Source organism: Mandrillus leucophaeus, unplaced genomic scaffold (assembly GCF_000951045.1).
Source record: "Mandrillus leucophaeus isolate KB7577 unplaced genomic scaffold, Mleu.le_1.0 Scaffold218, whole genome shotgun sequence".
NCBI lineage: Eukaryota > Metazoa > Chordata > Mammalia > Primates > Cercopithecidae > Mandrillus > Mandrillus leucophaeus.
This window is the reverse complement of record NW_012102232.1, coordinates 1,781,800-1,799,450: the sequence shown is the minus strand read 5'-3', so window position 1 is coordinate 1,799,450 and position 17,651 is coordinate 1,781,800. Positions and strand designations below refer to the sequence as shown.

General features: G+C 42.4%; 1 protein-coding gene across 1 annotated transcript in view; it reads left to right on the top strand.

Moving 5' to 3' along the window:
* The window catches only part of MTMR12 (myotubularin related protein 12), a 60,854-nt gene that overhangs the window by 8,613 nt on the left and 34,590 nt on the right, over nucleotides 1-17,651 (top strand). Inside the window, exons 2-7 of the mRNA XM_011980814.1 lie at nucleotides 2,484-2,544; nucleotides 5,024-5,244; nucleotides 7,000-7,072; nucleotides 7,961-8,091; nucleotides 10,378-10,471; nucleotides 15,962-16,091. Coding sequence (XP_011836204.1) covers nucleotides 2,484-2,544; nucleotides 5,024-5,244; nucleotides 7,000-7,072; nucleotides 7,961-8,091; nucleotides 10,378-10,471; nucleotides 15,962-16,091 — 710 coding nt within the window. The remainder of the gene's footprint in view (nucleotides 1-2,483; nucleotides 2,545-5,023; nucleotides 5,245-6,999; nucleotides 7,073-7,960; nucleotides 8,092-10,377; nucleotides 10,472-15,961; nucleotides 16,092-17,651) is intronic.

The following is a 17,651-nucleotide window of genomic DNA, read 5'->3' as shown; positions in this document are numbered from 1 at the left end:
TTTTGTATTTTTAGTAGAGACGGGGTTTTGCCATGTTGGCCATGCTGGTCTCAAACTCCTGACCTCAGGTAATCTGCCCACCTAGGCCTCCTAAAGTGCGGGGATTACAGGCATGAGCCACCACACCTGGCCAAGAATTTTTAAATTACCAAAACACTCATCGCTTTTAACACGCAACAATAGTTCCTCTTGCTTAAGCCCCAGACCAATACCTCAGAATCATCTGGGGAGCTTTTTACAAAATCAGAGGGCCAGCCTGCATCCCTGCCCTGTAAGTCCACAGGCTTATGGGTGCCAGAGAGTGTTTAGATAACAAGCTCCCCATGTGATCTGACCGCACTGCCTCAGACGGACTTGGTTTATTGGCATCTTATCACCTCCAATTTACACGATGCTCAAAAATGTGTTCTTAGGAAAAGCCATAACATTCTTCTTCAACCTCAGGATAGGCTGTACCCAAGTTTCTTCTAATGCCATATTTCAGTCTGAATTAGCAAATTCAGAAAACTTCCCACCCAGGGCCTTCTACCAAAAAAAAAGAAAAAAAATTCTGATTTTAATTGTTGACAAAACTGGTTGTGTCTTGTAGAATTTTCCACAATCAGAATTTGACTGATTATATCCCCACTATTATTTAACATGTTTCTCTGTCCCAGTGTTTCTGATATATTGGCTGATTGCCATGGAAGTTCAAAGAGATTGAGGTTAGATATTTTGGCAAGAACGCTTCATGGATGGTGTGGTACACTTTATTAGGAGGCCTATGGTGCCTCTCTTTGTTATGTTAACAGCCGTATATGATCATTGCTTTGGTCTATTAATTCATTCATGTTTGTAATTAATTATCTTTGAATATCCAATAAATACTGAGCCCCAAATAGAGGCACTTGAATATATTTTTACTGAGAAGCAGTGACACAGAACCTGGCCTTGATTCTCTATTAGAAATGATTATATCTCTTGGCACTGTCTTGTGGTTTTAGGTAACTTTGAAGGGACAAAGAATATTCCAGCTCTCTTTACTGAGCCCTGGTGTGCTATAGATTAGCTGGATCAATACTGACTCAATACATTCATGTTTTCCTATTTTTACCTTTGGGCCTTATTCATATGTCCATATTCTCTCAAGAACACATCATCTTTTGCTTTCAACCCTTGATCCTCACTGGGAGGAGAGGAGATCATGCTGTGGCATGTTGTCTCCTTTCTTTCTTTTCTTTTTTTTTGAGACAGAGTCTCACTGTTACCCAGGCGGGAGTACAGTGACATAATCTCGACTCACTGCAACCTCTGCCCCCGGGATTCAAGTGTTTCTCCTACCCCAGCCTCCCAAGTAGCTGGGATTACAGGTGCCCGCCACCATGCCTGGCTAATTTTTGTATTTTTAGTAGAGTCGAGGTTTTGCCATGTTGGCCAGGCTGGTTTCAAACTCCTGACCTCAAGTGATCTGCCCATTTCGGCTGCCCAAAGTGCTGGGATTACAGGTTGAGCCACCACGCCGGGCCATCTCTTTTCTTTTCTTTTTTTTTTTTTTTTTGATGCAGTCTGGCTCTGCCGCGCAGTCTGGAGTGCAGTGGCGTGATCTTGGCTCATTGCAAGCTCCGCCTCCCGGGTTCACGCCATTCTCCTGCCTCAGGCTCCTGAGTAGCTGGGACTACAGGCGCCCTCCACCACCCTGGCTAATTTTTTATATTTTTAGTAGAGACGGGTTTCACTGTGTTAGCCAGGATGGTCTCTATCTCCTGACCTGGTGATACACACGCCTCGGCCTTGCAAAGTGCTGGGATTATAGGCATGAGTCACCGCGCCCGGCCGTTGCCATCTCTTTTGTTTGTGATTCTGCGTTTGAGGAACTTTGCTTTGCTGTGTGACACTTCAAGTTGTTCCTTAGATAAGGAGAGATAAGAAGCGCCCGCCTTTCCACCTCTACTTGGGGCAGCTACTAGTTATCGGTCCTAAATAATTAGTTTAATACATTAAATATCCATAACTTGGAGTTTTCTGTCTTCCTTTAGTTAAAAACGTTTTTAAAAAGTATTTAGCTTGGGCCTGGCATGGTGGCTCACACCTGTAATCCCAGCACTTTGGGAGGCCGAGGCTGGCAGATCACAAGGTCAAGAGATCAAGACCATCCTCTCCAACAAGGTGAAACCCTGTCTCCACTAAAAATACAAAAAGTTAGCTGGGCGTGGTGGCACACACCTGTAGTCCCAGCTACTCGGGAAGCTGAGACAGGAGAATCACTTGAACCTGGGTGGCAGATGTTGCAGTGAGCTGAGATCGTACCACTGCACTCTAGCCTGGCGACAGAGTGAGACTCTGTCTCAAAAAAAAAAAGAAAAGAAAAAAAAAGTAGCTTGTAACATAAAGGAAAAGTTCCTGAGGATATGTGATATTTTAGTGTGTATTCTGAAAGGACAGCTTAATGTTACTCATTTTAAACCCTTAAACAAAGAAAAATATCCTTTGCTCTTCTCTTTTAGGAAATTCACACAAACGAAAAGGAAGTAACAGAGAAGGAAGTAACTCTTCACTTGTTGCCAGGTAACTGTCATGTTAGCATAGTAACTCCTATGCAAGGCAAGGCCAATGATAAATTACATCATCCCTAGCCTTGCTATATTTAAACTCCTTTGTTTTCATCCTCCCACATATAACAGTAATGAATTGAACAAACATATCAAGGTTTTTAGTTCAGTAACTACACACCTGGGTCTGAGTGTTACAACATCTGCAAAGAATTTTTCTTGTTTCCTCTTCCCCCAAGCTGATGAAAATAAACCTGGGATATTCTCACTGCTTTCACAATCTAATGAGGCCTTTTTCAGGCCATTTTAATATGGCCTTTTCCAGTATGCTGATCCCCAATCTGTAGGAAATTGAGGAAAACAATTCAACTGCCATGGTCTCCCAAGGCAACTATTGGTGGGTGACTTTACCTTTTGGTCCATACCCACTTGTGCATGTGAGCACGTGTACTGGGGATGCTGGGGTTTACCAGCCCTGGGGCTGCCAGCACTTCACCCTGCAGTCATTGTGAAGGAGCCTGGATTGGTTGAATATTTTTGAGATAGAGGACAGTGACTTTAGCTTAAGTTAAGTTTTAATCATTTCCATGTTCAGGAATAGAAACTACTTGGTGGTGTATCCTCTCCATATATGGGATATTCTGTGATCCATGTATTTAATTCTTTTTCTACTTTCTTTTTCCTAATTCAAAATAGCTTTTTCAAAATAAGTTTTTTTAGGTACATTTCCCCAAAACAATACAGGCTTTATTCTGCTGCTTTTTATTTTATTCCAGTTTATTGAGGGGATATAAATCTGTGCAAGTTTCTGACTGATCTATCTTATTTGCTAAAAGAATTCTGTAACTTTTTTTGATGTTTTTAAACGTCAAAGACTTTTTTTCTATAATGATGACTTAAGCCGTCATCATTAAAAAAAATCTCCTCTTGTTTTGCCTCTTCTTGGGGTTATAGATTTGGAAATTTTATTTTTAGCTTAGCATTATGCATATTCTCCCCTCCCCTGAATTACTTCACAGTCTTATCTAGGTGTAGGTGTGCAGTGGTGAGTTCAGAGTTAACTTCTCTGAGTCTAGTTTCGTAAACTAGACAAAGATCATTTCTAGCTCCCAACTCTTGTGCTTCTAGACTCTGATCTGGTATAAACCAGCTGATTATGGCACAGCATGCTGTGTTTGCAGAGGGCCTCACCAGGAATGTTGTATTAGCTAGTGCATGCTAATTTCTGGTCTCTAGTACATGAGCATGGGATGGGGCTGGCCTGGTCTTGGGGAGAGCCTCACCATTAAAAGGTGTTTCACGTTGGGAGTTGAAAGCACAGGAAACCTTGCTCACATGTCTTCTCCCATGGACTTGGCAGAGACACTTTTTCTGGGACTATTTTAAACCCTAATGAGGCCCTGTCTTCATTATTTCCTTCAAACTGTGATCTCTCGAGAGGCTGACCTAGTGACTGAACCATCTTCCGGTGTTTCCTTAGTGTTTCAGCCCGAGGTAATTAACCCCTTGAAAGATGAGGGAACAACACCATAATATGTGTCCCTTCTGAGTGTCTGAAACTGTTCGTTTTCATATTGAAAGATAGACTAAATAAATTTTGAGCTAAAAAGTAAATTTAAAGATCTTGAAGGAGCTATCAAGAGGGAGATTCCAAGGAGAAGATGGTTGTCTGTTGCATGAGAAGAAAAATCTTTAGGTTTTTTTTGTTGTTGTTGTTGTTACACAACATTTATACTTAGTTTTTCATTTCCCCCATAGTCTTCTCTTTGGCGCCTCTGCTTCCAGGTGGCAGAGAATACTGACCTATTCCCTAATCCTCATCTTTTTGACTGCAAGGAGGGACACTTTCTGTCTCCAGGGACTGCAGTTTCTCATATCAGCTGGGTGCTGCAGATGGAGCAGGAGAGGTGACGCATTGAAAGGAAATACGCTTAACTAAGAAAGAGAGGAAACACGTTTTTCCCCCACAAACCTCTGACCTCTGTTTTCCTCCCAGCGTGGAGCCAGAACAAGGGTGGTCATGCTGTGGAAGGCTGCAGCACCTCTTGGATCTATGGAAGCTGCCTGGAAGCCCCATGGCCAGGAAGGCACTGCCACTCTCTCTCAGCACTTCCAGTATTAGAAGCCGCCCCCTTTCACAGGAAAGTGGGCTTGGGATCTGCGTTTTTTAGGGCAGACTAGGGCAAGGCCATCTGTGTTCACTTAGGGTATTGCTTCTGTGGAACATCTGCTTGGGTCAAGTAATGAAAACACTAAGATTTCTGCATGAAAGTGCAGCTCAGATCATTAGTACCTATTTGGACATTTCCATTATTCCCAGTGAGAAGATAGAAATGTCCTGCATGGAGGTGTATCTGAGCCATTTCAATTTCACTTCTTGGTGGTTTCCACTCTGCCTCATCTTCTCTCCTATGTTTTTGCAGCTCCTGCCATGCTGAAAAGTGTAAAGTTCTGAAGCCCCGTGTTGTATTGTGTGTTTGTCCATATGTAAATAGGGCTGGAAAGCCTTCAGTGTTTACATATTGTGTGTTCCCTGAGAACTCTTAAGGAGGACCTGTTTTGGCTTCCATCAGGTGAACAGCTGCTTTGTGAAGCCAGCACAGTACTGAAGTATGTCCAGGAAGATTCCTGTCAGCATGGCGTCTATGGGAGGCTTGTCTGCACAGACTTCAAGATTGCCTTCTTGGGCGATGATGAATCTGCATTGGATAATGATGTATGTATGGGCTGCATTTGGCAGAGTTTGCGGGCAACAGTGCAGTTGTGGTTCTGTTGTCTTTTTCTCCCAGCTTCTCAATTACTCTACCCCCTAACACACATAAACACAAAGAACAGAAATCCTGCATGTATAAACTGCATCTGGTGAAGTTTGCGGGGAATAGTACAGTTGTAGCTCTGTTGTCTTTTTTCCCCCTAGCTACTCAGTTACTCCACTTCCCACCATGCGCATCCTCCCCACGGCCCCACATAAATAAACACAAAGGACAGAGTCCTTCTCATCACTGGCCTGCTCTCTGTCTTTCAGGATCTCCTTTCAGTGGCAGGACCGTTTAGAAATTTCTCACCTGTGCCTCATGTCATACTGGCTTGCTTTTGACTTCATATGTTGACACTGTCAATTTTTAATTTTATTCTGTATTTCAGTGCAATATATACCACTCACTGGAATAACATCTTCCAAATATACTAGTTCCCCAACGTTTTCTCTATACTAAGCTCTTCCTTAAACCTAGGAACTGAGTCAGTAATGAAACCAATGGTGAATGCAGCCTTTGAACTTAGGTTCACTCTGTTTTTGTTGTGTTTTTAAATTTTTTTTTTTGAGACAGGATCTCACTCTGTCACTCAGGTTGGAGTGCAGTGGCACAGTCGTGGCTCCAATAATCCTCCCACCTCAGTCTCCTGAGTAGCTAGGACCATAGGCGTGTGTCATCACGCCTGGCTAATTTTGTTATTTTTGGTAGAGGCAGGGTTTTGCCATGTTGCCCATGCTGGTCTCGAAGTTCTGAGCTCAAGAAATCCACCTGGTTTGGCCTCCCAAAATGCTGGGATTACAGGCATGAGCCGCCTTACCCAGCTCACCTTATGTTAAATCTGAACCTGTAGCAGTGGCCTTGTGAAATTTGTTCCTACTCATGAAGAATGAGCAATTAAGTAAGGAGAGAACTGCCCATACCACTAGGAGAGCACCATATGTTAGTGGAAACCCAGCCAAGGCACGTCCTGGTCCCAGTGTGCCAACTGTCCCAGATCACCCTTGATTTTTAAAAAGTAGCACCAGTGCTGCCTCTTCCATCTGGCCTTGGGCTTGGTTCATAGTCCTGTACAAAGAGCATTCACCAGAAACTTGAATCTCTTGTTCTTCCTGAAGCTGACTTCAGGTAGCTCTGTCAATCCCCTATTCACATTTGTGTGGAGAAATGTTAACCTGTACATAACTTCCCCGCACTTCTCAAAGTGATTGTGTGTGGCATGGTGGGTTTGCCTAGGAGGAGCCCAGAGATGGCATATTCTCGTCCAGGCGCGGTGGCTCTTGCCTGTAATCTCAGCACTTTGGGAGGCTGAGGCAGGTGGATTGCTTGAGCTCAGGAGTTCGAGACTGGCCTGGGCAACATGCCAAACTCATGTCTCTAAAAAACCACAAAAATTAGCTGAGAGAGGTGGTGTGTGCCTGTAGTCCCAGCTACTCAGGCGGCTGAGGTGCAAAGTTAACTTGAGCCCAAGAAGTGGAGGTTACAGTAAGCCAAGATCGCGCCACTGCACTCTAGCCTAGCCTGAGTGACAGAGCTAAACCCTGTCTCAGAATGAATCTCAGGAGCTTTTCTCACACACTTCATTGTCCCTTTTTTAGGAATGTCGCTGCATTTCCCCATTTTTCTTAATATCCAGGTAGAGAATGGTGATTTACTCTGCCTATAAATGTCTAACAGTATGCAGAGGAGTCACAGTTGTTTCCTTTTGAATCTTCTAGGAAACTCAATTTAAGAATAAGGTTGTAGGAGAAAATGACATTACACTCCACTGTGTTGATCAGATTTATGGAGGTAAGTATCTGTTTTCCCTTGGGGTGTTGGCAACCTTTGAGAGTATAGCTGATAATGATGATAATATTTTTATGACCATTTATAATTAAAAAAATTTTTTTCACATATATCATCTTGTTTAAATCTGTTTTATAGATGCTAAAATTGAGATGTATAGTGGTTTATATGGGGTCACTTAGCTAGAGGAGCTTGGATTTGAACTTGAAACCTGTTCTTTCTAATATTTCACACGATGCCATTATATGCTAGATGTTGATCAGACTTTCTGAAATCAGAGTTAGCTGTGTAGGTTTTACTTTATAGGCTGCTGTGATTAAAAGGTCTGTTGTATTGCATTAGGATGTCTTTTCTGCTGACTAAACAAGCCTCTCCTGCCAAGCCTCTCTCTGTTCCACTTCTCTATTTTTGTATTCGGGGCATCTTCAGAAATCGTTCAGTGATCATTTATGATATTCTCAAAACTACTAGGTGCTGAGTGGGTCCAAATTCTAGGACAGTGAGGGGGTCTTAGGAGGGGTCCTAGCTGTAAACCCAGGAGCTGACTGTCATGAAAGCATGTCTCTAGTCATTTCCCTTTCATCTTTTATAAGATCAGCTTTCATAGTGGGTTTTCTTTGGGCCACTGGATTCAGTTCTGCCAACAGTGGCCAGTCTGTTCGTTCTTGTGCTTACTCCAGAGGAGTGAAGCACCCTGACTGCTCTCAGAGAGCCAGGGCCCCTGCTGGAAGAGATTGGGCTTCCTTTGGCAGTCACTTAAAAGTCAGGCAGCACATTTCCTCTCATTCTTGGGAAGTATCCCTAGAAATTGATCATCGACTTCGTTTCTTTAGCATTCACTTATTGCTGTGTAACATAATTTCCCTTCCTGATTTCATTGCTGATCTGTAGTGTTTGATGAGAAAAAGAAAACTCTCTTTGGACAACTGAAGAAATACCCTGAGAAGCTCATTATCCACTGCAAAGACCTTCGAGTGTTCCAGTTTTGTCTGAGGTACACAAAGGAAGAGGAAGTCAAAAGGGTAACTAGTTGCATGTGTTTTTAGGTTTTATTTCCCATCAGATTTTCCCCACTAGCTCTAGTTTTTGCTTATGTTGCATGAAGGTTAAAGGGAGGCTTTCACTCTGTGAACTTGAAATTGGTTGTAATCCCATATTCTTTGATTAGAATGTGAAAGGTAGTTTGATAAAGCATGCCTGTGTATCATCTTGGCACATGGTACCTTTAATACTTCAATTCATAGTGTTTTTATTCCTGGAGCCACTAAATGGTGGGAGGTGGTAAACCAGGTCAAGAGGCGGTAGGGGAAAATGAAGGAAGGATGAGACAGCTAAAAGTTTATCCCTATTCTCCCACTTATGACAGTCTTTCCACAAGACAGTAGTGATGGAGAATTCCAACTTCTATGAGTAAATGAGTTTACCTGTGGGAGGTAGTGGTTGTGCATGGAAAGAAGGAAGTATACAGGTCAGATGAGCAAAGCCAAATAATCAGATACGCTTTTGGAGACTAAGTAAACTTAATATCCTGGTTGCCACAGCAAGTTGAGATATGCAGCTGGGTGAACTCAGAAAGTAGTTGTATCAATTTGATATTTGTTGTAATTTCTAAGATTTTTTTTTTTTTTTTTTCTTTTTGAGACTGAGTCTCTATCACCCAGGCTGAAGTGCAGTGGTATCCAAGATTTCTCTTATTAAGATATTGATCTCAGACTTTTCCCTCTGATGGTATAAATACATCAGGGGAAACCTAGCAGGAGGCCTATTCATGTATATTGTCTTGGCTATAGTGAGTTTGCACACTTAGTGGTAACTCCTTAATTTTCTTTAAGAGAGTGTGGTAGTTCAGTTAGAATAATAAACATGACTGGTATCTATTCTGAGCAAGAAAAGAATAGTATAGATACAGAAAATTTCCTGAGAAGACAGGAACTTCAGTTCGAACAATGGTTTTAGTCACTTTTCCAAATACACTTTAGTTTCACACGGTAGACAAACAGAAAGTGTGATAGATTGATTTCTTTCCCTTATCTTCCATAAGAAGGTCCTAAAGGCCTCAACAATGAATCAGAACAGCTGTGTCTTGGTTATCATCCGATATCAGTTGTAAGTCTTTGACATGTCAGAGTTTTGGAGTATCTGACTTAATGTGGCACTTATCTTTTTTAGCACTTTGTTTTTGAGAAATTAGACTATGTTTTAAAATTTTCCCTAGAAATTAAGAGTTCTTAGAAAACCTGACAAACGGGGCTGGGCATGGTGGCCAATGCTTGCAATCCCAGCACTTTGGGAGGCCAAGGTGGGTGGATCACCTGAGGTCGGGTGTTCGAGACCAGCCTGACCAACATGGCGAAACCCTGTCTCTACTAAAAATACAAAAAACTAGCTGGCATGGTAACACATGCCTGTATTTGCAGCTACTCAAGAGGCTGAGGTGGAAGAATCGCTTGAACCCAGGAGGCGGAGGTTGCAATAAGCAACAAGAGTGAAACTCTGTCTCAAAAATAATAATAACAATAATAGGCCAGGCAGGGTGGTTCACGCCTGTAATTCCAGCACTTTGGTAGGCTGAGGCAGGTAGATCAGTTGAGGTCAGGAGTTCGAGACCAGCCTGGCCAACATGGTGAAACCCCGTCTCTACTAAAAATACAAAGATTAGTTGGGCATGATGATGCAGACCTGTAATTCCAGCTACTCTGGAGGCTGAGGCAGGAGAATCGCTTGAACCCAGGAGGCGGAGGTTGCAATGAGCAACAAGAGTGAAACTCTGTCTCAAAAATAATAATAGGCCAGGCATGGTGGTTCATGCCTGTAATTCCAGCACTTTGGGAGGCTGAGGCAGGTAGATCACTTGAGGTCAGGAGTTCGAGACCAGCCTGGCCAACATGGCGAAACCCTGTCTCTAAAAATACAAAGATTAGTCGAGCATGATGATGCAGACCTGTAATCCCAGCTACTCTAGGTGAGGCAGGAGAATTGCTTGAACCCAGGAGGCGTAGGTTGCAATGAGCCAAGATCGTGCTACTGCACTCCAGCCTGGAGCAGAGTGAGACTCTGTCTCAGAAAAAAGAAAAAAGTAAATAATAAAAATTTTTAAAAAAGAAAGAAAACCTGACAAAATGGTAGCGTCCTGTTGATTTGGCATTATTCCAAAAACTAATGTCATAGATACAGATCTCAAATGAGAATTAATGTGTGATCCATTGGAACCCCTTTGGCATGACTGAGAACCTAGACACCTTGACTCTTGTCTCTTAGTGTTTATCTGTCAAAAACATAACTATATCCATTGTTCAATTTTTTTTTAGATTGTCAGTGGCATAATTCATCATACCCAGGCTCCTAAACTGCTTAAACGATTGTTTCTGTTTTCCTATGCGACTGCTGCACAAAACAATACAGGTAAATATCTTCTGGGTTCTAATCTGTGTTCTAATTTGAGGGTAAGCAGAAGCCTTTCAATTCCCACCTGAAGCCAGTGGGGGGAAACCCATCTATGGGTTATTTTGTTTTTTCGTGTCTCCTCTACCAGTTGGTCACCCCTTGCTTGAGTGATTCATTCAGATATCTACATTTTCTTTCCTGTGATTTTCTTTTTTTTTTTAAAGATGGAGTCTTGCTTTGTAGCCCAGGCTGGGGTGCAATGGCGTCATTTCCGCCCACTGCAATCTCTACCTCCCAGGTTCAAGCAGTTCTCATGCCTCAGCCTCCTGAATAACTGGGATTACAGATGCCCACCACCATGACTGACTAATTTTTATATTTTTAGTAGAGATGGGGTTTTTCCATGTTGGCCGGGCTGGTTCCAAACTCCTGACCTCAAGTGATCCATCCACCTTGGCCTCCCAAAGTACTGAGATTACAGGTGTGAACCACTGGGCCAGGCCTCCTGTGATCTTTGTTTACCTTCTTTTAGGTTTGTTTGCTTGCTTTTTGCAAGGGATTGTTCGATTGGTTACATCTTAAGAAAGATTAGATCAAGGTCTGGGTACAGTGGCTCACGCCTATAATCCCAGCCCTTTGGGAAGCTGAGGTGGGTGGATCATGAGGTCAGGAGATGAAGACCATCCTGGCCAACATGGTGAAACCCTGTCTCTACTAAAAATACAAAAATCAACTGGGCATGGTGGCGTGCGCTTGTAATCCCAGCTACTTGAGAGACTGAGGCAGGAGACTCGCTTGAACCTGGGAGATGGAGGTTGCAGTGTACCAAGATTGTACCACTGCACTCCAGCCTGGCAATAGAACGAGACTCCGTCTCAAAAAAAAAAAAAAGAAAAATAAGATCAATATATTATAACTAGGAATATGAGACTATAGGGAAACAAAATTGAGAAACGTTTAAAATAACCATGTTTGTCCCTGGTTTCTTTTTTCTATTTAAATATACTTGATTTTATTTCATAAGACTACAGAGAATTTCTTGCATTCTAGGAAGTTTTTAAACAACCAGAGCATACTTTATAGCAAATATTTTAGGGGGAATGGGACAGTTATACATAAGAAAAGCACATCAGCAACTAATTTAGTAAGACAAAACTTAAAGTTCCCAGTGTTTTTCATTCAGTTTGGTGAAAAAGAGAGCAATCTTTTAAGAACAAAACTCTGGGTCATCTGAATTAGCCATTAACAATGCCTAGCATTGGATGTGTTTTCACAGATGTCTGTTTTCTTCTTGTTCTTTCGCCTCAGTCTGTTCACTTGTTCTGTCCATTATTCTTTTTTTTTTTTTTTTTTGAGATGGAGTCTCCCACTGTCGCCCAGGCTGGAGTACAGTGGCATGATCTTGGCTCACTGCAACCTCCGCCTTATGGATTCAAGCAGTTCTCCCACATCAGCCTCCCAAGGAGCTGGGGTTACAAGCACACACCACCACGCCCGGCTAATTTTTGTATTTTTAGTAGAGACAGGGTTTCACCTTGTTCCCAGGATGGTCTTGAACTCCTCACCTCAGGTGATCCACCCGCCTCAGCCTCCCAAAGTGATGGGATTACAGGTTCAAGGACCTGTTCGTTATTCCTTTTTTTTTTTTTCTTCAAGACAGGGTCTTCCTCTGTCGCCCAGGCTGGAGTGTGCTGGCATGATCTTGGCTCACTACAACCTCTGCCTCCCAGGTTCAAGCAATTCTCCTGCCTCAGCCTCCTGAGTAGCTGGGATTACAGGTGTGTGCCACCACACCCAGCTAATTTTTTTGTATTTTTAGTAGAGATGGCGTTTCACCATGTTGGCCAGGCTGGTCTCGAACTCCTGACCTTGTAATCCCCCTGCCTTGGCCCTCCAAAGTGCTGGGATTACAGGTGTGAGCCACCTCGCCCGGCTCCTTCCATTACTCTTAACATGAAGTTGATGTTGAATGATCCTGAGTCCTATGTAGTTTTTGTCAGGGAAGTGGCAGCGTTTTTTTTTGTTGTTGGTTTTTTTTTTTTTTTTTTTGAGACAAGTCTCACACTGTCACCCAGACTGGAGTGCAGTGATGGGATCTCAGGTCACTGCAACCTCCACCTCGCAGGTTCAAGTGATTCTCCTGCCTCAGCCTCCTGAGTAGCTAGGATTATAGGCACATGCCACTACGCCTGGCAGATTTTTGTATTTTTGGTAGAGACAGGGTTTCACTATGTGGGCCAGGCTGGTTTCGAACTCCTGACCTCAAATGATCTGCCTGCCTTGGCCTCCCAGAGTGCTGGGATTACAGGCATGAGCCACCATGCCCAGCCTAGCAGTTTCTTTTAAAAGCACACAAGGCTTTGTCATAAGGCTTTCTGGAAGGTAGAGTTGCTTTGTCACTATCCGTTCTTTTAGTAAATATGTATTGACTGCTTGCTGTGAGCCAAGCTCTGTGGGTATATGGAGATAAACAGGACTAAATCCCTGCCCTCAAGAAGTGTAAAGTTAAAAAAAAAAAAAAAAAGAAGCGTAAAGTCATATAGGAGAGGAAGCTGAGTGATGTGTCCTCTGTGGAGGCACCCACCCTCTGGGGTTGGGTGGACTATGGGGGGAGAAGCCTGAGCCTTAGTAGATAGTGGAGCATCTGGTAGGCTTAAAGGAGTATTTTGGGCAGAAGGATTGGCGTGTACAGAGATGTAGCTATCTCATAGAGCATGCTGCATTTTGGGAGCTATGGTGATTTCATAGAAAAGGTATAGATAGGTTTTGGTGTCCATTTGACCTGTGTTCAAATCCTGGCCTTACTGCTTTCTAGCTGTGTGATCCTGGGGATGACACTTAACTCTGTTAAGATAAGAAAACCTCTGCTTTATTTTAAAAATAGCAACATTAAGTCTTGTGAGAACTATAAATTGTTAATGGATGGCACATAAGGTGCAGTCATTAATTGGGAGTTAATTGAGAGTAAAACTGCATATTACTGAGGATGGATTATGCTCAGAGAATTAACACTGACATAAAATACACTTCCCAGTAATTTTAGGTTGAACATAAAATTTGTCCCTTAATTCATTAAGTTTATCTTTGTGAATGACAGATTTTTACTGTAGTTATGTAAACAAGTGCTGATTAACTGGGTGCTGACTTAGAGTTTGTGGCAGTAAGACATATACAAAGATGACTTGTTGATTACTATAATTTGTATAAACATTTATTGAGTGCAAATTTGCAAAATCATGTTCTCCTTTCAGGAATTCTGATTTTCCTTGTATCCTGATTTTTGTTCTGTACCCAGCATAGGACACTTTCTCAGCCTGCCAACGTATGTGGATCAGCATGCCAAAACCCTTACCTTGATCGACCTTGGCAGTTTCATTACCTTCTGGTGGCTTTTTGCGCCAGAGGCCCAGGACATGTATTAATAGCATCTTTCATTCTGATTTAGTTCCACTCTTCTACTTCCTTCCAGCCCTCATTTTTTTTGAGAAGTAAGGGTTATAACTCATAGATGCTAATTGACCAAATAGCTTTTTCATTGAATAGGGGTTTGTAGAGGTGGGTGCTTTGCAATTTGATGCTTTTAATTATTCCCTGGCTTCATAATTCACAAATATGTTTAGGTTGGAAGGTCCTAAATGCTTATGACATGGCATTTTAGGGAAGGACTTGCTTGTATTGCCTAGAAGATGGCCTACTGTGGTAAATGGGAATGTGATTACTACTTTATATCCATGGGGAATTTTTTTTTTTTTTTTTTGGTGGGATTTGGAGGGGCAGGATTAGAACTTTACAGAAATTTCTTCTATAGTTTCCTGGGTTTGAATCCCAGTTCCATTACTGCCTAGCTTTGTGACATAGGCAAGTTACTTGACCTTTCTGCACCATATCTGTAAAATGGAGGAAATGATCATACCTGTCGTATTATCTATTCTATAGGGTTGTGAGGATTGAGTTAATGAAATGTAATATAGGCTGGGCACAGTGGCGCATGCCTGTAATCCCAGCACTTTGGGAGGCTGAGGCAGGTGGATCACTTGAGGTCAGGAGTTCAAGACCAGCCCTACCAAAATGGGGAAACCCCCGCCTCTACTAAAAAATAAAAAATACAAAAATTAGCCAGGCGTGTTGGTGGGTGCCTGTAATCCCAGCTACTCAGGAGGCTGAGGCAGGAGAATCGCTTGAACCTGGGAGGCAGAGGTTGCAGTGAGCCGAGATCGCGCCACTGCACTCCAGCCTGGGCGAAAGAACGAGACTCCGTCTCAAAAAAAAAAAAAAGGTGTTATGTTCAGAACAGTACCTAGTAAGTGCTATATAAGCACTAACTATTATCATCATCATCATTATTCTTATTTTTGCTATGATCTGGTTTTATTAAAAGGAGCTGGGGTAATTTTTGTAAACGCTTTGTTTTTCCCAGAAGGCTTGGTTTTTTAGATGTGCAAAGACTTGAACTATTTGTGATAGAAGTTGTGTATATACTCAAGACTATTGTGGTACATGTGTAAATACCCGGCAAGCAGTGCTGTGGCTTGGGAGAAGACCAAGGACAATCTGCTAGTCTGCAAGAGCAGTGCTCCAGGGCATTTTATCCTAGTAGGTAGTGGCAGGGCTGGGTTGGGGATAGAAGTACGTGCCCATAACCATGATTCAGCCCTTGGCTAGCAGGCCCTGATCCTCACCATGGCTATCATCTGTTTATGACCTTCAGTGACCAGTTGTCACACTAGACAAATCCTCTTACAAGCAGTGCATCTTCAAACTGAAGGAGGATTTACATTGAAGAGCCTGAGATACTATTCAAATTAGTTGGCCGTCTTATGCACACATTGGCAGGGCTAAAAATATTTTGTCACTTTAGCATTTGTGCCAAGCCTATATTTTAGTGCTTCACATGATCTTCTTGTGTTATATAAATTAACTCATGATCAGATGACTAGAAATGGAGCTATAAATTACTTTTCCAAGGAGTGGAACTCAGTTCCTACAATGTAAAAAGACTGAGCTGGCCGGGTGTGATGGCTCACTCCTATAATCCCAGCACTTGGGGAGGCTGAGGCAGGTGGATCACTTGAGGTCAGGAGTTTGAGACCAACCTGGCCAACATGGTGAAACCCCATCTCTACTAAAAATACAAAAATTAGCCATATGTGGTGGTACGTTCCTGTAGTCCCAGCTGCTCAGGAGGCTGAGGCAGGAGAATCACTTTAACCCAGGAGGAGGAGGTTGCAGTGAGCCAAGATGGCGCCACAGGCCACTGCACTCCGGCAGGGGCAATAGAGTAAGACTCCATCTCAAAAAAAAAAAAAAAAAAAAAGACAGAGACTCAGTCATAATTTTGGATTCATGACAAAAAATGGAACAAGGTTGGGATTAAGCAATCAATTTATTCTGCTTGGATAAAAATGGGCTTAGTGGAGGAAACCAAAACCTAAGGAGGGACTGTCACGTAATGAAAATACCAGTGCTTCATGGAAGGATTTTATTGTCTTTTACATTTTGTTCTGTTAGTCACTGATCCCAAGAACCATACCATAATGTTTGACACACTTAAGGACTGGTGTTGGGAACTGGAACGGACCAAAGGCAACATGAAATACAAAGCAGTGAGTGTCAACGAAGGCTATAAAGTCTGTGAGAGGTAAGCTTTCCATGCTGGGCACATGCTGTACAATTCACCCATTGAAAGTGTTCATTGTTTTTTAGTATATTCACAGAGTTGTGCAGTCATTACCACAGTCAGTTTAGAACATTTGCATCATCCCAAAAAGGAACTCCATACCTATTGACTGTCACTCCCCATTTTCCCTGAATGCCTCTCTGTTCCTCCCCAGCCCTAGACAACCACTAATCTACTTTCTGTCACTATAAACTTGCCTATTGTGAATATTTCATATAAATGGAATCATATCATATGTGATCTTTTATGACTTGCTTCTTTCACTTAGCATGATGTTTTCCAAGTTTATTTATTTTGCAGCTTGTATCAGAATTTCATTCTTTTTTATTCCTAATATTCCATACTGTGGATATATTTAATATATCCATCTATTAGTTGATGGACACTTGGGTTATTTTCACTTTTTGCCTCTTTGAATAACGTGTTTTGGTTTTTTGTTTTTGTTTTTGTTTAAGACAGGGTCTCGCTCTGACACCCATGCTGCATCATGCTGGAGTGCAGTGGTGCCATCTCAGCTCACTGGAACCTCTGCCTCGGCTCAAGTGATTCTCCCACCTCAGCCTCCTGAGTAGCTGGGACCATAGGCGTGCACCACCATGCCTGTGTAATTTTTCTATTTATTGTAGAGATGGGGTTTCACCGTGTTCCCCAGGCTGGTTTTGAACTCCTGGGCTCAAGCGATCCTCTTACCTCGGCCTCACAAACTTCTAGACTTACAGGCATGAGCCATCGTGCCTGGCCATGAATGATGTTAATATGAACATTCAATTACAAATTTTTGTGTAGATGTATGTTTTTATTTTTCTTGGGTATACTACCTAGAAGTGGACTGCCAGATCCTGTGGAAATTTGTGTTTACCCTTTTGAGGAACTTACAGACTTTTTCACAGAGACGGTGCCATTTTACATTCCTACCAACAGTGTATGAGAGTTTATTTCTCCACATCAATACTAGCTTTTTATTACGTACTTATTTATTTATTCGTTTTAAGACAAGGTCTCTCTCTGTCCCCCAGGCTGGAGTTTAGTGGCGTGATCACAGCTCACTGCAGCCTCTACCTCCTGGTATCAAATGATCCTTGCACTTCAACCCCCTGAGTATCTGGGACTACAGGTGTGCACTACCAAACCCGGGCTAATTTTTGTATTTTTTGCAGAGACTGGGATCTCGATATGTTGTCCAGGCTGGTCTCAAACTCCTGGACTCAAACCATCCTCCCACCTCAGGCTCCCAAAGTGCTGGGATTACAGGCATGAGCTACTATGGCCAGCCATTCTAGGTTTTTAAAGAAAATCTTAAAGTGTCTCTTAAATACTCAAAAATGAATTTGTATATTTGTATCTTTTTATTGTTGTTGCCATTATTGTATCTCTAAGTGTAAAACTTAAAAAAAGCATGTCTGAATTTATATTGTATATTTTCTTCCCTCTTTTTTTTTTTTTGAGACGGAGTCTTGTTCTGTCACCCAGGCTGGAATGCAGTGGTGCGATCTCAGCTCCCTGCAAGCTCTGCCACCTGGG